General features: G+C 37.9%; 1 protein-coding gene across 4 annotated transcripts in view; it reads right to left on the bottom strand.

The window, feature by feature from the left end:
* Window positions 1–23220, bottom strand: part of Pkp2 (plakophilin 2) — an 82110-nt gene that overhangs the window by 31110 nt on the left and 27780 nt on the right. For all 4 annotated transcript variants that reach the window (XM_087200040.1, XM_004855013.4, XM_087200038.1 and 1 more), the window contains exon 5: window positions 8980–9187. In XM_087200040.1, the coding sequence (XP_087056166.1) occupies window positions 8980–9187 (208 nt within the window). The remainder of the gene's footprint in view (window positions 1–8979; window positions 9188–23220) is intronic.

Genomic DNA, 23220 nt, shown 5'->3' on the forward strand with positions numbered 1-23220 from the left:
ACAAATTAATGAAACTGACTCTGGAGGAAATATAAAATTTGAATAGCACCTATTAAAGAAAGTATATTCCTAGCTTGAAAACCTACCTATATGACAACAACAGGCTCCTATATATTTTAACTGATGAATTATATCAAACATTTAAAGCAGAATAAAGGAGGAACACTTCTCCCCTCATTTTAGGAAATCAACATTGTGCTAATCCTAAAACTGGATAAAGCTAATAGAAGAAAAAATTATAAACATAGGAATTTGTTTAACAAAAAAAACTATTAGAAGTCAAATCTGGCAGTATGTAGAAAGTGGTTTTGTTATAGGGATGGCAGTGTTGGTTCAGCATTGGAAGATCCACCCCCAAAAGTTATCATTTTAACAGAGGAAAGGAAAAAGCCATATGATCTTGTCAGTAGTTGCAGAAAAAGTATTGTACTAAATTCTGCAGCTGTTCATGGTAAAAGCTATCAGGAGCCTAGAAGCAGAACAGAACCTTCTCAACAGTTAAGCCATACCCTCCGTACTTCCAGCAAAAATGCCTTATATGAATGGAAAAGATACAATGCTTTCTCCCTAAGGTGGGGAACAAGGGCAGATATGCTTACTCTTCATCTGTCCATTAAACTTTGAAACATAGGCCTAAGCCAAAATAGTCTGGCAAAAAAAGGAAACAATTAGCATAGGATTGGCAAGGTATAACTAAAAGCTTTATGTAGATGAAATGATCATCTACAGAGAAAATACTAAGAAATCTCTAGCAGCCCCTAGAACTTGTATTTGAATTTAGCAGGATTAGAAAACACAAGGTATATAAAAATTCAGGTCTATGTATACTTGCTATAAATGAAGAATTGGACATTGAAATTTAAAAGTTATGTAGGAGTACAAAGGACCTAGAAGAGTAAAAGGGGGAAAAAAAAGTGTTGGAAGACATTTATTACCTAATTTTTATTTTTTTTTTGATACCAGGGATCAAACTCAGGACCTTGCGCTTGCGAGGCAGGCAGTGGAACTACTGAGCTAAATCCCCAGCCCTTATTACCTAATTTTAAGACTTCCTCTAAAGCTACAATAATCAAGGCAGTGTTGGCATAAGGAAAGACATATAGATCATTGGAATAAAACAGAAAATCTGGAAATAGAACCACACATATATGATCCACCGAGTTTTGAAAGATTATTTAACATTAACATTTTATAGAACATAAACTCAATTCAAGAGCCAAGGAAAAGATAGTGTTTTTGGCAAATGGTACTAGAACACCTGTTATGTGCATGGAAAAAATGAACCTCAACCCTTTATTTCCCATACATAAAGATAACTTGAAAGGATCTATGAACCTAAATATGAAAGACTAAAACTACTTTAAGAAGAAATTATAAGGGAAAATGTTCATGAATTTAGAGTAGGCAAGAATTTCCTAGGATACAAAAAACATGATGTATAAAAGAAAAAAATTGATAAATGAGATTCCATCAAAATTTAGAACTTTAAATGACATTGTTAAGAAAATGAAAAGTAGTCCTTAAACAGATCATATTTATAATACATATAACCTATGGCCAGAATATATAAAGAATTCTTACAGCTCATTAATAGACAACCCAATTAAAAAGTAGACACAAGATGATAGGCAGTACAGCACAAGGCAAGGTGTGTAACACTAGAAGCAGAAAAATACTAATCAGTACAATAACAAGATCGTATTATACACTCATTAGGGAGATGAAGTTAAAAGTTTTAAAAGAACAGATGTCAGCTTAGGTGTGAACCAGTTAGAACTTTCGAATACTGCTAATATGAATGTAAGATGATAAAACCATTTTGGAAAATACAGAAATTGCTTGTATTACTATTAAGAACCAACAGTTCTGTTCTTAAATTTAGAGGAATGAAAACACATGTTCACAACAGATTTGTACATACAAGTTGACTATCCCTTATCTGAAATTCTTGGGACCAGAACTGTTTCAGATTATAGTTTGAAATCCACTTGATAGGCAAAGAGGATAGCTACTCCTGTTTTTTTTCAGGTTCCTGTTGCATGGAGTATTGTTTTCCACCCTTTAACTTTCAGTCTATGAGTTTCTTTTTGAATTAAGTGTGTTTCTTGTATGCAGCATATCGTTGGATCTTGCTTCTTGACCCATTCTGCCAGTCTACTTCTTTTGAATGGTGAATTGAGACCCTTAACATTGATGGTTATAACGGGTATGTATTGACTTATCCTTGTCATGACTTTTTCTTTTTGTTGGATTCTCCCCCTTTGCATTTAATTTCTTGTTGCACCCAATGGATTCATTCTGCTGTGCTTCCTGGGGTTGTGATCTTCATTGTCTTTTCCTAGGATATTGTCTAAAATTTTTTGGAGTGCTGGCTTGGTATTCATGAAGTTCCTGAGGTGCTCTTTGTCATGAAAGTATCTTATTTCACCATCAATTTTGAAAGATAGTTTTTCAGGGTACATCAGTCTGGATTGGAGGCTCTTGTCCTTTAGGGCCTGGAATACATCACTCTAAGGTCTTCTTGCCTTGAGGGTTTGTGTTGAGAAGTCTGCTGTGATTCTGATGGGCTTTCCTTTGTATTTGATTTGTTTCTTTTCTCTAACTGCTTGTATAATTTTGTTCTTCTGTTGGGTCTCTGGGATCCTAACAATTAAATTGCTATGTATAGATTTTTTCTGATTGAGGCTAACTGGAGTCCTATATGCCTCACTTATCTGTATGTCAAGTTCTTTTCTCCTGCTTGGGAAGTTTCTGGCCATCACTTCTGTGAAAAGTTTTTTTATGTTGTCTGCACTCTCTCCTGTTTCTTCATTGACTCTGATCAGTCTTACTCTTATTTGCATCATCCAGCAGCTGCTGGATTGATTTCTCGTGATTCCTTACAATTTTAAAGAAATTTTTCTTTTCCTGGTCACTAATTGCAATCTCATCTTCTATATCTGAAATTCTGTCCTCACATTGGCTCATTCTGCTACATAAGCTTTCAGTGGAGTTTTTAATCTCCTGGAAATCTGTTTACATCTGTTTTATGGATTTCATTTGTTTCCTACATTGGGATTCCATCATGTTCCTCAGATCCTCTATTTTTTTATGTGTCCTCTCTAGATTTATTAACCATGTCTTGCACTATGAGCACAATCTCTGCTGTTATCTGAGAAATTATTTCTGATTTCATTTTTTCCAGATCCTCTTTTGTTGCCAGTTCAGGGAGTCCAGGTGGTTGAGTATCAGATTGTTCCATTTCCTTTCCCTTTGAAGTTGCTGTAGGTGATCTGGAAGTCTGGTTTTGAGGCTTGTTTATGTGTCTTCTCATTTGGTCCCTGGGCGGGGGGTGGGGTGGGGGGTGGGGGGTGGGGGGGGTGGGGGTGTGTGTGTGTGGGGGGGTGGTACTGCTGGACCCCATGCAGCTCATCTTCTCTGAGCTGGGAGCAGTGCTATGGCGGCCCCTCTATACAGTTCATAGAGGTTTCAATCCATAATCAGCTGGCTCCAAGCCAGAGATGGCAAACAGGCATTGCAGAGGAGAAACAACATGGCATGCACAAGGTAGCAAAAGCAACAAGGGAAAGCCCATCTGCCCTGACTTTAATGACTGAGATAATTATATAGTTAAAGCTTGGTAATTTTTGAACCATACTTTTGTTTGGCCCAGTCAGTCAGAACACTTTGAGCCTAATGTAGTCTTTTGGGCTTCAACAGTTTGCTTTTGTTGTGCATGAATCATTGGTTTCTGAAACAATAACCCCAAATCCACTGCAGCCTACACATCATTCTCATTGGTCACAGATAGATTTCTGGCCCTTTCCTTGTCAAACTCATATTTGGAGTCAGGCGCAGTGTCCCGCAGCCACAGGTTTTGCAACACAATGACTTCATTCCTCCCACTTCATCTTTAAGAGGCCCTGGGAGGGGGACACACAGACAACAACACAGAAGGTGGAAAAAAAAAAAAGAAGGTGGTTGAAGACAATGTAAAAACAAATCTAAAGTTGAGGTTTGGTTACTAAGCTACAAAAAAAGTTAGAAAGAAAAGAGAAGAAGAAAAAAAAGAGCTTCCTGAGTTCTAAATAAGCAAACAAATTAAGTCTCGGCCCGCTAGAGGCTTCAAAATGTGAAGCATAATGACATTTCCTCTTTTTAAAAGGACCACACAGGGCACTCAAAGAAAAACACACCTCATGATAAAAGCCAGAGAGGATTAATTTGAACAAAGGGAATGGAATTTTCCTGCAACACTCAATATCCTTTACAGTCTGGTGAAGTGTATTATTTCTATAGACACACATGGTTTGGAAAGGTTTGGTATAATTTTTCAATTTTTAATGTAGGAAATTGTATAGAAATGTCATGGCCCCCAAATATCTAGGCGGCATGAAGCTAAAATGTTTAGTAGAGATTTAGGGGTTTTCTATATACTTATACATACCACCCTCCTTCATCAACATAACCAACTACCAACTGGGATACTATGTACAACATTATGAGACAAAGGGTTAACATCCTTCACATAGAATATTATTATAAATCATTAAAAACTAAAATACCAGTAAAAAATAGGGAGCAACACAAAGCCCAAAGATATCAGGGCTAATAAAATAGGATTGTATGATTTTTAATAACGGAAAAAGGGCAAATGTAAACAGCTAGATATCATTTTCTGTGACTGTGGGAGGCACAACCGGAACAGAAGAATGAGAGTTCTAAGGAAGGCGATTGTGGCTCCTTTTCAAGAAAACAAAGACCTACATGGAAGATCCAGCTCTATCACTGGGGAGGATAGAAATAAGTTAATTTCTCACCAAAATGTTGATGAAGATTTATTCTGAAATTAGTGTAAGACTAGCAGTTTCCAAATGAACCCAAGGACAAATTAGAATCACATAGTCTTGGGCAACAATTCTTCTTGCACTTGGGAATACTCTAAAAAGCAAGATTATAAAGGACCAGTTCTCTCACTATTGTCATTTCCCCCTCTTTCTCCTCATACTTCAATGAAAACAGGAAATAATTTAATATAAAACTTTGCGAGTTTTGATACCTAAGAGTTACAGCTGATTTAAATAACTGTATTTCCTGTCCTAGAGGGCAATATTAATAAAATACAGGTTTTAATATCATAAGATCTCTTTACTAGTTAGCTATGTTTTGTCAATCTTCCCAGGAGTACCAGCCATCCACTGTTGTTGGGAAACTAACGTTTACACAATTCAGTGTACAGGCACCATGCATATGGTGACCTAGCGTCAAAGGGTGTAAAGGTCACCTTATAGAGAAGCCTCTTCCTTCAAAACTCTACTGATGGGGATAAGTAATGGAAGGATGGTGCTTGAAATGTTTCACAAAAGTGAATCTGCATCCACTATTGAAGAGTGAGAGGTTTCTCCAGGAGGTGTGAGTGCAAGACAATAGCAGAGAGGATGACACCATGAGAGAAGACAGCAAGGGGACAGGCCAGCGTGACCTTCGGAACTTCAGAACCTGGGCTGGAAGAGCCTAAGAGGAGACCCTGCTGATGACAGTCATCAGATTCGCACCATAAAACTTTTGTGTGAGATGTCAGAGTATGGACTTTATCTTACAGGAAGTAAGGAGAATAAAGGGACAGTGTTTTCATTTGGGAAAGAAATCTCTAGAAGCAGAGCAGATGATAGATTGGCGAGGTGCTACACTGAGTCAGAGAGACTGGGCAAGATAAGACAGAGGCAGGAGAAACAGAAGAAGGGTCAAAGAGGTGGCGGATAGAGCTCTCTGATCCAAGAGTCTCAAAGCTAACCACTTCCTGAAGACGTACAAAAATGGGTCACCATGGGTATCAAACGAAGGAGGTGAGATCATGGACACAGCAAAATTCACAGATGAAACTGGCTTCATAACTGTGCCTCCCTCCCTACTACTTTGTTTGTTTGTGTGACCTCGCACAATTTACTTTACATTTCTGAGCCTCACACCGATCATATCTTAAATCATCATTTATACCCCCACTGCATATATGGTTGTTAGGAGAAACACATGAAAATAGCCCTAGCTTAGTGATTATAGTACAGGGCCAATAAAAAGTCTAAGAAATAGACTGATAAAAAAAAAGGATACACATATAGTATTGCTTGCTTTGTGTTGCTAAACAAAGACAGAAAGGTGTTCTTATTATATCTACAATTATTCTTGAGAACCAGAAAGCATTTATTTAGCTCTTCTATTTTCAGAGCTAAAGGGAGTAATTTAGAAGGATTTGTATCAAATGTCCAAGTATCATTTCAGTTCAATGAACACATAATGAGAACCCATCAGTAGGGAATTTGGCTTATACTAGAGATCTCGGTACTGCACAATCAACTTCATTTATCAGCTCTATAGATTATCTAATGATTCCCCAGGTGGTTTCTATGGCACCAGTTTCACAGACTGTTCTGACTTTAGTTTCCTACTGTCTGTGTGGAAGAGGAAGCATGCTCTACCCTCTAACCTTTCTAAGTTTCTGTGCACTAACTCCGATCTTTATATTTTCCAGGTTTCTTCTACATGACCAGCAGCTTCTTTCTACCTCTTTGCGTTCTAGTAGTGTTCACTTTGTCAGGAATAACTTTCGGGCTCTTTCAAAACATCAATCTAAGAACTGTCCTATCTTTTTTTTCCTGGTGCTGCTGGGAATGGAACCCACTAGTGCTACCACTGAGCTATATCCTATGATGAGACAGCCTTCCTTCATGGAACCTTTTCTGACTGTCAAATATCAGAATCATCTGTTTCAGGCTGTCTTGTGGTTCACTATTACATTTTAACGAGGAAAATGTTGGGCTCTAAATGTGAGGTTCGGTCTTTTGTGTGGGCCAGCCAGCCAACACATGATCTTTCATCTCTAGTAGATGGAAAAACAAAATTGACAGCCTCCTCGGGCTGTGAGTCTCAGTGCCTGATACTTGAGAGCTGCTCTGTAAATGTTAGCTCAATGGATGAGATCACTCTTAGTTTCTACCGAAGTTTTCACATAATGGATATGAAAGGAAATCACTCATGAGACAAACTGGACACTGGAAGAAGGGTAGAATGGTGCAACCCTTCGTATCACTATATACAATTAAAGTGCATGAACAGAGGGGCTGGACATGTAGCTCAGTGGTAGGGCACATGGTTAGCAGGTATGAGGCCCTGGGTTCAATCCCCACACAGAAAATTATATCAAAGTAGAAAAAAGTATGAATTCTAAGTAAGATATGACAAAATTTTATAGAAAAAAATAAAGATTTGTGTAACAGTATGAAGTCAAAAGTGCAAAATATATTCAACTTGAAGCAATGTATAGTGTCTTTTTTTAGAGCATTTATCAGAACTGTCATTATTTTTTAAAAAAACTTTTATTTGATGTAAATATAATGTTGAGTGAGTGAAATAAACAGGACACACCGGCTTAAATATCATGTGGTGGTAAGGCTAAGTACAAAGAGATCAGAGGCAAGAGGATGGATTTCTTGCAAATGGGAATTGGTCCAAGGTACTAAAGGCAAGGGGTGAGGAGTGAGGGAGAGAGGATGGAGAAATAAGCAGAATAAAGATGTGGCATGTGCAGGAACCTAATAACCTCAATGAATTAAACATTATACACCGTAAACATGAGCTAAGCTTGGTAATATTAATAAAGATGAAAATGGGGAAAAGGGAATTAGAGGAGGAGGGGGGAGGGAAGGAGGAGGGGATTTAAAGCAAAGGAAGTAAGTTGTATAATGCACGCGTACCCATTCCCTAAGATGACTGTAAAATACACTGCAAACATGCACTAATTAAAAAAGAAAAAAAAAGCATTAACTTCTTTGGGTTTAAGTTTTCCTGACTGTAAAACTGAGATTTAATAGCCAATAATATCTTAAACCCTAAAGTATTAGTGATAACTAAATTTTAAAATGCTTATGTATCACTTGAGTTACTGAAGATAATTATCAGTTCCCAAGGTGACACCACTGATGCAGTCGCTCAGCAGTGCTTCCTGCAGTTTGTGCCGTGTGTGGGGGCTGTGAGCAGAGCACTGACGGGGACAGCAGGGAGGGTGGCTTGTGCTTGGGACAGCCAAGAACCATCTTGTCTTCTACCAGATGCACAATTCGTTTAAATGCAACAAGTCCCCATCTTCATGGTTCAAGGAGATACTACCAAAGTCATTGCTTTCACCCTATCCAAACAGCTCAACTTTCTAATCCACTGGGCAGAGAGGAGATACCGAATGGTCCAAACCACATGTAAACAGAAATACAAAGCACAGAACTACAACTATTCAGCCACCCTTTTCTTTTTCTTTTTTGGGGGTATTAAAGGACAGACGGGCTAGAAAGGTAGCATTGAAGATGGAGCAAATAGTTTCTTATACTTTGAGTAATGATTACATTCACCCTCTATGTTGGAAAATTATTTGACTCTCCGTTTCTCCATCCTAGTACAAGTCCACCAAAATGGTTGTTGAATCAATAATGAAAATAACTGGGTGTAGTTCTTCTCGGTTTTCTTCACAATGTTTTGGACACCAGGACAACATAAAAGCTCACACTTCTCAAACTACAAACGTGGCTGTTAGTGAATGCGCGCAGAATTTTTATATAGTGACACTTATCAAGAAGTTTTAAAAAAATGTAGTCAAAAGGGTTTTTAATTTAAAAATTTAAGCAAAAGTGTCAGAATATCTTCCTCTTCAGAAAAATGAATTCAGACGTTGCTTGACTCTGGGCTGTAAGTCAGCAGGTGACAAGGTTCCTTTAAAACCATCCTTTGGGGCCGAGGATTTATCTCAGTGGTTCCGCTGCCTGTCTTGCAAGTGGAAGGTCCTGAGTTCAATCCCTGGTACCAACGACCCCCACCCCCACCCCCCGCCGCAAATCCTTTGTATAACAATGAGCCCATCAAGCATCCATTCCTGGAAATTTAAGAAAAACATATGAGCTAACACACCTGGCTGGGCTGCCTGTGCTCTGTCCTTTAATATTTGGTAAGTAGTACCTGTGATCTGCTTTTTAGTCTCCAGGTCTCTGGTCTGCTTCAGCACCTGCAGCAGTCGGGGCACCCCATTTAGTTCCGCGACCTCCAACTTGTTGTCATTATCTTCAAACACCAAGTTTCTCAAGGCCCCACACACAGCTTGCTGCATGGCTTCATTCTGAACTTTGAGCAGCTGCAGAAGCTTGGGGATGCCACGTAGCTGATAAACCTGAAGAAGAGGATACATATTTCCAATGCTTGTGAGTTTGGCGTGGCATGAAGATGGAGTTCCCCCATGTTGATTATGATACTCATCACTCTACAACTCTATGTGGCACAACCAGAGACTCACCTTGCATGTTACATGCCTGCTGGGAGGCAGGGCCTGTCATCAAAGAGCTTCAAGGGAAAAGGCTGTGTGATGAAGGAGTAGTGCAACAGGTAGAGTTAAGTGATAAGAACTTCAGCATAACAAGAAAGAAGACAGCTAAGGTCTAGGGAGTAAGGGAAATTTTTATAGAAGAACACCAAATTACACAAGTGCTTTGTCCAGAAAAAAACTTTTGAGTATACAATGAATAGAAATCACCTTCATCAATAGAATAAAAATTCATTTATCATGGCAATCTTAGTAGCAATGTGATCTAATGCCAAATGCATTTCCTGATCAATTGCTTTGAGTATTTAATGGAAACAAATGGTTTTCTCACAGGCTCCCACTTGCAACCATTTTTTTTTTTTTTAAGTACTGAGGATTGAACCAAGGGTCTCTAGACTGGGCTATGTCCCCAGCCTCCTGAACTTTTTATTTTGAGACAGGATCTCACTAAATCACTAAGTTGTGCAGGGTGGGCTTGAACTGGCCACCTTTTACCTCCCAGAGTGCTGGATTATGGATGTGCACCATTATTCCCAGCTGGAAGTTCTTGGGGAGTCAGTTACTACGGATATGATGAACTTCCCTTTCCAATGGGGCCCTCAGGTGTGGAGGTGCCCAGAAGAGGGTGTGCACCTGGCCCAGGGCATGTGTGCATATTTTCTATATATCCAGCTCCAACCTTCCTCTCATAGAAATAGCATAAACAAACAGCATTTAGAACAAAGCCTTCCAAGCTTACATAAATACAGCCCTTTGTTAGGTCTTGGGGAAAGATTAGGAAAGCTGGAACAAAAATCAGGGTTCCAAAATAACCTAAACAACAAAATAGCTTGCAAGATGAACCTTAGGAAGAAAGTACTTTAAAAAATCTGAAACATAAAAACCATACAAATTGTACATAAAGCCCCATAAATATACATATATAATAAGTATACCTATGAATAGAGTATCCTATGATCTGTCAATACAGAGGACATTTTTTGATACATTTAAGGCTTCATTGCTACTGAGGAGCAATGTACTTCTTATTAGCTCCCTTCAGAGGAGACTTGTGCAGGACTGGAGACGGAGCCCAGCTAGAACAATTCTGTTGGCCGATGACTAAAGCCGTTCTAATATATCTGTGTATTAATGCTAATGGTAAAGATTTCTTAGCTATCCCTTAAACCCTGTTTAACAAACCATCTATTTGACCACCTCATCTATTCTCATTATTACACATTCTTAAAAGCCAAAGAACACAATTTATGTGAAAACAACCTGTAATTCATGTTTCTCTAATTCTCTCCATTTTATTTCATAGTTAGCCATTAAGGTGGCAAAATTCATACTTTATGAACTTCATGAATGCCTGCTAGACCCACTCTTCATAGTAGCAGCATATACATCAGGTGCAAAAGGAAAATTCTACTTATCCTGAGGTACTTGTTTTGGGGGGTGGGTACTGGGGATTGAACTCAGGACCTTGCGCCTGCAAGGCAGGTGGTCGAACCACGAAGCTAAATCTCCGGCCCTATCCTGAGGTACTTTGAGAGCTCCAGATATATTTTATTGACTTAATTTACAATTTATAGGTTGCCTTCTTCAAAATATGATGTGAAATGCCTGACTGGCTGTACTGCATTTCAAGCTGCCATGAGAGGATTAATGAGGTATGGTGTGTGGAAGCCCTGGGGCTCTGTCAGCTTCCTATACCCTTTCTCCTCTCTCCCTTTGGCTTTGAGCACTTGCTTCAGTCCGGAAAGAGGGCACTCAGAACATGCAGTGCTCAGATAAAGGCTGACATCTGGCTACTTACGCATCTACCTGCTATGGAATTTGACTCCTGAGTGTCTGGAACTTATCCCAGGCTTAAAAATAGGTTTTGGTCTCATTTATCCAAATAGATGTATATCATACTAAATGCAAGTTGGGAGCCTTTTCCTCCGGGGGATGAACGAGAGGGTGGGAGATGATGAATCCTGCACACGTTAGGACTGGAGAGGTTTGCTGAGTTTCCTAGTTATACTGAATCCTCAGAAGGTTTCTCAGTTCGAGGAAATGAACAAACAAACAAACAAACAAATGACTACTATAAATGTCATAGAACTTCAAAAAAGCTTTCATTTCTACATTTATGAAAGGGCAGCATCACCTATTAGAATTTTAACTCTCCCTGGCTTCATGCTGACACTCTTCCTGCCAATTGTGCAGTAAGTCAGTGATGGGCTTTTAGGTGGCAACAAGCAAGGAGACCCCCGCTGCAGTGCTGTCAGCCGCTTCTCGCTGACTTCCCACTGCCATGTCCTGCCCACTCTACCTTCCTGCTGCTCATCCTGCAAGACCCAGCTCAAATGTCACCTCCTCCATGAAATGTCATTCCCTTCCTCTCCTTTCCATCCCATTAGAATTAATCACTCCTCGTAAATTGGTTTAACCTTTCAGGAAGGCAATTGGCATTGTGTATCAAAACTTTTAAAATATTCACTCCTGGTGACCTTCATTAGGAAAACATTTGAAGCGTAGACACAGACTAATACACAAAAACAGCAACTGCATTATTTGTAATAATGAAAAATACCCAACAACAGAGAAGACTGGTAGACAACTTTCACATCGCTGTCTGTTGCAGTCTCCATGGAAGGCGCAGAGCAGGGCTGGAGCTGACATTTTATGTCATTCAGACCCCCAGTAGTCATATGGGGACCCTGCAGGTTTGTAGTCACGTGCTGCACACACAGGGGTGACTCAGCACATGGGAGCTACTACTGTCACCACTGAAATGTCACCATGAAGCTGAGGTTTTTAAAATATTAGTGTTATGAGATAATGAATATGCTATTTTAAAAATGGAATAAAACATTTCCACTCATAAACACAGGCATAAAGGAAATGAGATGAGGGAATTTGGGAGAAGTGGTGAAGATACATCATGAATGGGATCTGCTATTATAAATAAAGATGCATTTATTCACGCTTTAAGAATTACCTTTCATTGAATTTTATTTTTTGGCCTTGAACTCTTGACACGCCCAAGTTCTGGGATTATAGGCATGCACAATATACCTGGATTAAAAAAATTTCAAAATACCAACAAACAAAGATACAAATTCAACTTGATTGAGGATGTGTAAATATATGAATTAAAAATTAGAGGAAAAACAATGACAATGGTGGGACTGTAGGTATGCTTTTTTCTTTTTTGTTTCTTAATTTCTCAAATTCATAATAAACTTGAATTAGTCTTATAGGAAGATTTTGCAAAACATACATGGCAATTGCTAACACTTCAGTTCTAAAACCAGAAGTAGGCATGGAAACGAAACTATTTTTAAAAGGATTTTACAGATTAAATGAAGAGCTCTGCCTTGTAACTTTCAGGCAAGAAGGGAAGTTACTGGAAAGGTTTCCCTGGTGCTGGACAGAGACTGGGCTGGGACTGGGAAGGATGGAGGCAGGGACTGGATTAGGAGGCAGCTGGGTTAACAGATGAGAGGGACAGGATAGGACAGTGATGCTAAAGCGGGAGGGAGCAGAGCTGTGTGTAGATCCAAGGCATTTTTAGGAGCGGCTTTAGGAGGACTTTGAGGACTGAGTGTATCTGACAGTAACAGAAACTGAAGGTTCAAAGACTGCTCAAGTTCTGATGTCAGACTACCTCAAAGAACTACATTCATGGAGAAAACAAATATAGTTTGAACACCTCTCATCCAAAATCCAGAATTGGAAACATTTCCAAATCCAACATGTTTTCAGCACTAATATCATGACACAAGTGGAGAATTCCATGTCACAATGGTTTGTTTCACGCACAAAAACATTAAACATGTTGTATAAATTACCTTGAGGCTATATATATTAGGTGTATATGAAATATAAATGAATTTTGTGCTTATACCCAGGTTGCAACCCCAAGGTACATCATTATCTATATGTAAATGTTCCAAAATCTGAAAAAAAAAAATCCAAACTCTAAACAACCTTTGGTCTCAAGTATTTTGGGTAGGAGAATTATTATTTCTGGTAGGCGATACATTATTCTCTGATTTTATTCTTGTAACAACTCTTTGTAGGGTACAATTATTTCTACTTTATAGCTAAGAGAGTGGAGGCTTGAAGAGGTAGAGTGTCTTTCCTGCCCAAGGTCGGCCAAAGTAATTATGCTACTGGGATTCAAACCCACCTCTGAGTGACTCCTGAAAGTCTGCTCAGACTACTAGCAATCCCCCCTTACAACTCAGCAGGAACAACAAGTGTGGGAGGGTTGGAGAGTAGAGGGAAAAAAAGCAAGAGAAGGCCATGCATTCATTCAGATAAGGTGAGGCTGAGTCATGATGAGGTGACACTGAGTCTAGTGGAGATGTCTGGGAACGGAGGGTATGTGGGGCGGACCGCAAGGGAGAGATAAGGGCTGGAGGTCATGAGTTATCAGTATCCAGGTCACAGGTAAAGCCAGAGGAGTGAGGTAGGTCAGGGAGTAAGAAAAGGCTGAGGAGAACATCTAAAGAGCATGAATAGTTGAGGCACAGGTAGAAGATAAAGTGGCCCACAGAGGAATCTTGGAGAAGCCAGAGAGAAGGAGAAACAACGCAGAAGACTGTGAGACAAAAAAGAGAGTGCTTCAAAAGGAGAGAAGAACGTAAGGTGTCAAATGTTCAGTCCTAATCAGGCACAGTAAGGACTGAAAAGCTGCCATGGGTTTTTAAATTACTATGATTTAAATTTTTTGCCTTATGTCCAAATTGTAGAGGTCTTTCATACATAAATTGAAAACTTTACCATCATTCTTAATATTAGTAACATTGGTTAATGGTCTTGGGTTATAACAGGATAATTCTTAGATTTTCCACTAAAGACATTCATTTTTACTTTGAAGATAACTTTCATATTCTATTATTCCCAAAACCAGCCTTTGCTCTACATTTACCCCTCTGTAAGAGTTAATGGTTAGAAAATTAAGAATAGAGGTAAAGCATGGGGTTGCAGCCTCTGGGAGGCTGAAGCAAGAGGATGTTAAGTTTGAGCCCAACCTGAGCAACTTAAGTGACTAAGATCCTATCTCAAAATTTAAAAAGATTAAAATTGGGACTGGCAATGTAGCTTAGTGTGAAGGCCCTGGGATCAATCTCCAATTTCACAAAGTATTAAACAGAATTAAGACAAGCACAGATTTAATCCTATGTGTAAGCAAAATATTTATACTCAAATTAGTAATTTAAAAGCCAGCAGAAATACAGCCCAACTTAGGTAATAAAAGAAAAATTAAAGTAACTTCATATTAAAAATGAAAATACATATAATAATGGCCAGTTTTTGAGGCAGGTGGCAGAACCACAGAGCTAAATCCTCGGCCCTTTTTTCTTTTTTTTCTTTTTTTATCGAACTCGGGTCCTTGCTATTGTGAGGCAGGTGCCAGAACCACTGAGCTAAATCCTCGGCCCAATAATGGCCAGTTTTTAAAAGCTGGGAATAGAAAAGGATTTAAACATTTATCTGAGTATCCATAAAAGGACCAATTTTTAGCAAAATTTAGCCTAATGATTCACTGTAGCATCTTTTAAAATCTTTAGTTATTCTTCCCATAGAACAAACATATAGGTAAAGAGTCAGTGAGAAATATCCAATAATTACCTTTTGAAAGAACAATCTAGATGTAAGGACTTGTCTTTTAAAACAATATCTAATTATACAGATGCCCTGAAGAAAAATACTGACAAATCTGACTTCATAAGAATATAAATATAATAAAAGGTACTACAGGGCAAGTTTTAAAATGAAAGGTAAAGCAGGAGGAAATACTTGTAATTTATATCACAATGGATTAATTAATATGTTGGTGAGTTTCTTATTGGGGTTTAAATTTTCCCTCATTTTGGCTAAAAGTCCTTTGTTCGTTCTAAACCAGTTGTGCTTTAAAATATTTGTCAAAGCCTCTCTTTGCTGGAAATTGATTTCTTTCTCCTGTCATCACCATTCTTTAACCAGAAAAATAGAGAAATCTGACTACAGATGCCTTTGTGTTTTTCTTGGTGGGGAGTACTGCCTGAACTGGTTTCTTTTTTCCACAGTAGAGGCTTTGAGCAATAAAGCTAGGATATGATGTGTAAATTTCTGACAAGCTATGTATAAATAAATGTTAGTACAATGAAAAAAATGTCCTAAGACCTGGAGTAAGAGCTTCTAAATTGTCTAAAATCTATAAGAAGTTACTAAAAAAAATTAAAAGCTTCAGGAAATTCCAATTCAGATTAACAGGGCAAGCAATCTCCTTTGAGGTATGTATTTCTCACCTGGCTACAATAAGGAATCTTACCTTCAGATATTCAAATTTAGGATTAAGCCATCCTAATAGTGTAACTTTTTAAAAGCTGGTAAATAAATTTAAGTCTTTGTTTTATGTATGTTGGTATGCACGCATATTATATGTAATGTCTGTGTATGTACTTGTGTTTCTATATCATTTAGATGGCACCAGTTTGATTTTAAAATAAGAGCACTCAATAATTTAGAAAGCATAAAATCAAATACCTTTTTGTTCATCTGACTTAAGGAAATGTTTTAAAAGATGTAATACAGATGTCCTCAAAACTGTTAACATGCATTTTACCTGTGTGAGCCAATCAGAATTATATTTTAGTTGTCTGAATTTTGGAAGAGTAATTTCAGTTTCACAAAGGTTGTAAGAGCCTCAAGAGCATAAAGGGAATGTAATTAAATTTTTAAATTTGTTAGGATCTCAAGAATCTTGGGGATGAGAGTGGGTTGGTTACTGATAAAATGTGGCACACATTAATATAGCACTCACTGGGCATCCTTTCATTTAAAAGATTAAGTAGTTTAGCTTTTCAAAAATGTTATGTAGGGCCAGAGATTTAGCTCAGTGGTTTCACTGCCTGCTGCGCAAGCGCAAGGACCCAAGTTCGATCCCCGGTACCAAAAAAAAAAAAAAATGTTATGGAGCAATAGTCAGTGTAAAAAGCCTGTTTCTAGTATTAGCAGAAGGGATCCTAACAGACAGTATTTCACTACTGCCAAACATTGAGTAAAAGAAGGATGGCTTATAGCTTTTAAGTTCCTGACTGGCAGGGAACCTCACAAGTCATGGTTTTGGTGAGTAGCAGGTAAAAGCAACAGCCCTGCCTCCTTCCCCTCCCTATGGTGGTCTCTTGTCATGACTGCATCACCTTCAGGGTTGTTTTTTGCCAGAATGCTCTCAGGACAGCTTTCTTGAGCAAGGGTAGTTTACAAAGACTGGCAGCTTCTACTTGGTTATTCTGCTCAACAGAAGCTGAGTTTGATACCTATGGTTTATTACAGTAGAGAATTGGGTGCAAGGGAAAGGTTTCTGTTTATTAGACACTATCTAATATAGGTCCACTTAAGAACTTCCTTACTGAGTCTACGAGAAGGAGCAGACAGTTTTGTCTTATGCATTACCTTGTGTCTGAGTAAATATACATTGTCCAGCCATGCTGTGCTTTCTTTCTGATTTCCTGAAAGAGCTGGGTTCATGTTTACCTGGGTAATAACTTCCTCAACTCTGGAAGGACAAGCCAGAAATCACTGACATGGAGCCAGGCCAGTATTTCCCCCTATAGTTTGTGGATCTTTCTAGGTCTTCTGAGCTTTGCCATTTTACATGCTCATGACCAGTAAAGTTTCTTTATAGTCTTCCAAATGCATTAACTTATGGGCATTATTATCCAGGTTAGTTTGCTTTTGGTGACATCAAAATTTGGTTAAAAATTAATTCCTTGGGGTCAGTGTATTCGAATTCAAAAGCCCCAGAAAACCTTTCAAAGGTTTTAAAAATAGCATTGTATTATATAGCACATGTAGATGTAATTTCCAATTATTAACTACAATTTTTCAGAATTATTTTTCCTCAGCCAAAAACAAACAAACTTATTTTGGGATATTAACTTGGGTTTGTCCAGTGTTTTACATTTTGAGCACAATATAGAGCTAATCATTAAAAATTAGATGGGGGCTGGGGATTTAGCTCAGTGGTGCCACCGCCTGCCTCACAAGCACAAGGTCCTGAGTTCGATTCCATCCCCGGTACCAAAAAAAAAATTATATGGATATATAAGTAAAACATCTGAGTTATTTATAATTAAGTTAAAATACTAAAGATATTTGCTAAGTATAAATATGTGTATTTGCTTCTTAAAATTTATAAATAATAACGTATTTGAGCCTATTAAATGTATTTCATTGTCTGCCTATTGTTTTAACACTGATATAAGATCAAAAGATATCTGCTCCTTTAAGTACTTTCAGAATAACTATTATAAGGAGACAATAAATAGTTCAAAATGGAAGCTTTTGTAAAACTACAGATCAAGTTAAAATGCATTTTAAGATATCCTGAAGTTAATAATTTATATGAGCACAACTCATTTAATATTCTAGTTAAGAGTTGGTTTAGAAAGTAATTTTGCTGTTGTTGAAGGATTAATAGCTATGATTTACCTGTTCTGTAATTGGTTTGTTTATGTGGCCTAATTCTAACTGTTTTAAGAGATGCTAAAAGGCTTGCTTGCTCCTCTGTAATAAACTGCTACTTATTTTACTATCTAGTATTTGCTTAAATTAAATACTTAATGGGCTGGGGATTTAGCTCAGTGGCACCACGCCTGCCTTGCAAGCACAAGGTCCTAGGTTCAATTGGTGCCAAAAAAAAAAAAAAAAAGAATTAAGTACTTAAAATATGTTTTTTAAAGTCACTTATTTTTAACAGAAAAGTCTTTCCAGGTCAGAAACAAAGATGTTGGGCTTTTCTCACCTCAAGTATCCTTGCTGTATGTTTTTCTCTAGGTGTGCATCAGGCCACATAAACAAACTATTAACAGAACAAGTATATGACACAGTTTGGGCCACAGATCTGAGTTAATAACATGAATTTAAAAACTACTAATAACAATGTGTGGGGTGACATAATTTTGTACTAATGTAAAAGTTATGTTTTTGTTGTAACGGTTTCTCCTCTGTGATGCCCCTCTGCCATGTCACCCTGCCTTGGATCCAGCCAACTATGGACTGAAATTTCTACAAACTGTGAGCCAAAATAAACCTTTCCTCTTTAACTTGTGAGTGTCAGGTGTTTTGTCCCAGCAGTGAAAAAAGTACCCAAGACAGCTACACTATGTGATCTCCGTATTTCTATTTTACTAGTTGAGTTACACGTTCAGGGGAATAACCGTGGTTTGTTTCCCAGTGTCTTTAAGTCATTTGTATTTGTTATTGTATAATTTATTTACCTACTCTTGCATGTGGATGAAATGTAAGTATGGAAAGTGTTCTGTTTCTCTGAAAAGTGATTTGAATATTTTAGAAATACTAGATAAAAACAAAAAGATTAAGAAATCTCTGTAGTCAGTTGTGGGTAAAGTTAATGTAAAAGATTAGAGAAAGTGCAAAATTCAAGAAGGATTTGAATTTAAGTGAACTGGCACCATTAAATTCTCTTTCCACTGTAGAGAAAATCAGGGCAGATGATAATGGGCACAGTTTATGCAGGAAAGGCAACATCAAATATAAAAGTGTGTGGGTGTAATTTAAAAAAGGATTTTTAACTGTAACTTTATTTCATTAACCAATAAGCTACGGTCTTGATTTCAGAAAATAAGGTTTTATTCTGTAAGATGCTTGTTTTTGCTTATCAGATTAGCAAAAACAACAAAGAAACGTATGTGTGGTACCAAATGGTATTGAAAACCGGCACTTGATACACTTGGTGGGCGGGTAAATTTGTACAAGTTTTAGGTGGATTCTTCAAGGAACTATTGATCAAAATTAAAATGGATCAATGGCAAGGACTCAATTTACCTCCCTCCTGAAACAATTAAGAAACCAGATAACTTGGGCATGGTGGCACATCTGTAATCCTAGCACTCAGGAGGCTGAGGCAGGAGGATCGTCATGAGTTTGAGGCCAGCCTGGGCTACATAGTAAGTTTGAGACCAGCCTGAACTACAAAGCAAGATTCTCTCTCAAAAAACCAAAACCTAACCAAAACCAAACCAAACCAAACCAAACCCAGCCGAAATATAAAACGCTTACAGAAACTGAACTTGAGTAAAGGATGGAAGTGATTCCAAGACTTAGAAGAAAACAAGCAAGACAGCCCCTATAGCTGCTTCAGGTCACTACCTTGATAGAGTTCCCAGGCCATGAGGGAAAGCGGCAAGGGAAAATCTAACAAGCAGAGGTGAAGAGACAGAACTCAGAGTCAGCAGACTAGACAGAGGGTGAGGACTGGGAGCACTGAATACTACAGAGGAAAGAGCTGCACAGGAGAGCTAAGATCTGCTGAGGGGCCCCTCCAGTACCCAGTAGAGTGTGAACTATGCAGGTATGTACAGAAACTGCCTGAGGCCAGGACAGTAACCAAACAGAAGGATTTAAGAGTAGCTCCAGGAAGAGTAACTTTCCAAGAGCCAACCAGATAAACCTCCAAATTAATGGTATTCTGGTATTAATGGTATTAATAGTAGAATTCTCTTTGGGACTGAAGCGGGAATGATTCACACTAGAATAAATGGCTGCTCTGGTTCTGCCTAAATCTTAAAACCAGGATTTGAAAAATATCAGACTGCTTCCAAGCAACGTAATTGCATCCAAGTAAAGTTCAAGAATATTTACCGAGGGCCGGGGGGTTTAGCTCAGTGGTTTCGCCGCCTGCTGCGCAGGTGCAGGGACCCGAGTTCGATCTCCGGTACCAAAAAAACCCCAGAATATTTACCGAAATATAAAAATAACCAGCATCAAACATGATAAAATTCATAGTGTCAGTAGCCAGGCATGGGGGGGTGGTGCCTGTAATCCTGTCTATTTGGGAGGCTGAGGCAGGAGGATTGCACGTTCAAGATCAGCCTGGGCAACTTGCCAAAACTTGTGTTATGATAAAATTTAAAAGGGCTAGAGGTATACCTCAGTGGTAGAGCACTTGTCTACCAAGTGTGAAGCCCTGAGTTCAACCTTCAGTACTGAAGAAAGGAAGAAAGGAAGAAAGAAAGAAAGCTAGAAAGCAAGCAAGCAAAAAGCAAAAAATATTGCCAGACATGCAAAAAAATATGACCCATATTGGACACAGATTATAGGATTAAAGTAGTGATTTTTAATTGTCTTCCACATGTCCAAATACCCTGAGTAAAGACAAAACTTGAACATATAAACAGAAGATACAAAAAAGAATCAAATGCAACTTCTAAAGATGAAAACGACAATGTATGAAATAAAAAATACACTGAATACAATTGCTGAAGAACAGATTAGCAAATTTAAAGCATAACAGTTAAACTTATCCAAAAGGAAGCAAAGAAAAAGGACAGGATATTGATGAGCTGTGCCACAACTTCCAGCAGCCTAACATGCATATAATTATAGTTCCAAGGAAGGAACAGGGGAAAGAAAAGAACTAGTGATTGAAAAAGTTCCAAAACAGATACAAATTTAAGAAGTTCAGTGAACCCCCAAACACAAAAAAAGCAAAGAAAACTACCCAACATACCAGGCACACTGTGACCAGATCTTGAAAGCAGCCAGAGGTGTGTGGGAGACACTGCACACAGAGGAAGAAGGACAAGGACAGCAGGAGATTTCCTGTCTGAAACATGCAAGTCAGAAGACACTGGGACAAGCATTTTTAATACTGAGAATTAAAAAAACTGTCAACCCAAGTAAGGTTCTACAGGTGGCAAAAAGTATCTTTCAAAAGCCAAGACGACATTATCTTTATGATATACAAAAACTGAAGCAGTTCCTCACCAGCACACCAGCACTCAATTAGACCCTTCAGAAAGAGAGAAATGACAGCAGATGCATCTGCACAAAGAAACGGATGGCACTGGAACAGCTTAGGGGACCTGGACAGATCCTCTGAAAGACATAAATACCAGAGCTCACTACAGAAGAAACAGGTGGCCCAAAGAGCCGTACATCAATTAAAGAAATGGAATCTGAAGTTCTGAACTTTCTCACAAAAAAATCTTCAGTCTGGTGGTTTCACTGATGAGTTCTATCAAACATTTAAGAAAGGAATAATAGGCTGAGGATTTAGCTCAGTGGTTCCGCCACCCGCCTCACAAGCGGAAGGACCCAAGTTTGACCAAAAAAAAAAGAGAAAGGAATAATACTGGCCGGGGATTTAGCTCAGTGGTGCTGTGGCCTGCCTCACAAGCACAAGGTCCTGAGTTTGATCCCTGGTACCAAAAAAAGGAAAGAAAGAAAGAAAGAAAGGAATAATACTAATTCTGACCAAACTGTTGTGACAAACTGAGGAAGATGGAATATTGTGCAATTCATTCTATGAGGGGAATATCACACTCAATCCAAAATCCAACAAAGACATTACGAAAGAAAGAAAACTACAGATCACATCTATAAATATATGTAAAAATTTTAAAAATTTAGCAAGTTCAGAGACATTTATAGCTAAATGGATGCACATTGAGGCCATACTCTTAAGTGAAATAAATAGGACACACATGTGTAAATACCAAATAGGTTCTCTGGTGTGAGAAACTGAAAGTGTAAATAAGGATCAAAATGTAGAATAGATAAGGTGAAATAGGAAGAAAAGGTCCAAAGAGGAAGGGGAAGTAGGAGGGATTGGGGAAAGGAAAGAAGGGAAAGGAATAAATATGAGAAAAGGAAAAACTGGAAACAGTCTTTGTAAAAAGGGAGGGCAGGGGAAAGGGGAAAAAATAAGAACCAAGATATGTCATATAAAGGTACAAGTTCCCAATGATGAATGTCATCATGTTGTATACCTAAAATGTACCAATAAAATTAATTTAAAAATTTAGCAAGTCTAATAAAAAATATAAACTGTTAGTACTTCATAACCAGGTAAGGTTTGTACCAGGAATGGGATAACATTTTAAAATCAATCACAGCCAAATGTGATAGAACATACCTATAACCCCAACACTCTGGGAGCCTGAGGCAGGAAGACTGCAAGTTAGAGCTTAGTCTGGACAACTTAGTGACACCTTATCTTAAGATACACAATGAGAAAAAGGCTAGGGATGTAGCTCAGTACAAAGGCCTTGGGTTCAATCCCCAGTACTGCAAAGAAACAAAAACAAAACAAAACAAAAAGGTAATTTACCATTATAGTAAAATTTAAATTAAAAACCATAGATTATATATTATAGTAAATTCATAGAGAGCACTTAACAAAATTCGATACCCATTCCTAATTTAAAAAAAAAAACAAACCTCCATTAAAGTAGGGGCAAAAGAAAAGTTCTTTGATGTGATCATTACAAGTAGCATTCTATTTTATGGAAAAAGACTATGTTCTCCACAAGACCAGGAAAAAGACAACACACCCATTATCAGCAGTTCTTTTCAAGATTGTAAGGGAGGTTGTTACCCAAACAAAGAGGGAGAAGGAAAGAAGGGAAGAAACAAAGTATATATAAGGCATTCAGTTTGAGAAGAAAGATTCTATGTAGAAAACTGACGGAATCTTAAAAAATGCTACCAGAGTTAATAAGTGAATTTAATAATATCTTAAGATGGAAGATCAATATACAAAAATCAATTGTATGTCTATGTAATAAATGTAAAAACTGCAATATAAAACAGTATCACTGATAAAGCATCCAGAAAGGTAATAAACTTAGGGATAAATATGACACAAGATACAAAAGACTGAGTAAAAACTATAAAAATATTTGAGAAAAATTAAAGACTTAAATAAAGTGAAATACCATGTTGATGGGTCCAAAAACTCAGTATTATTACGATATCAACTGCCCATATCTATCTTCAGATTTAATGCAATTGCAAACAAAATTCTAGCAGGTTTTTTCTTTTTTTTTAAAGAAATCGATGAGCAGATTGTAAAATGGAAATGGAAATGGAAATGCAAAAGACCTAGACCAGCCTAA

Source organism: Heterocephalus glaber, unplaced genomic scaffold, assembly GCF_053883595.1.
Source record: "Heterocephalus glaber isolate CG9 unplaced genomic scaffold, H.glaber_assembly_v1.0 deba00001733, whole genome shotgun sequence".
Taxonomy (NCBI): domain Eukaryota; kingdom Metazoa; phylum Chordata; class Mammalia; order Rodentia; family Bathyergidae; genus Heterocephalus; species Heterocephalus glaber.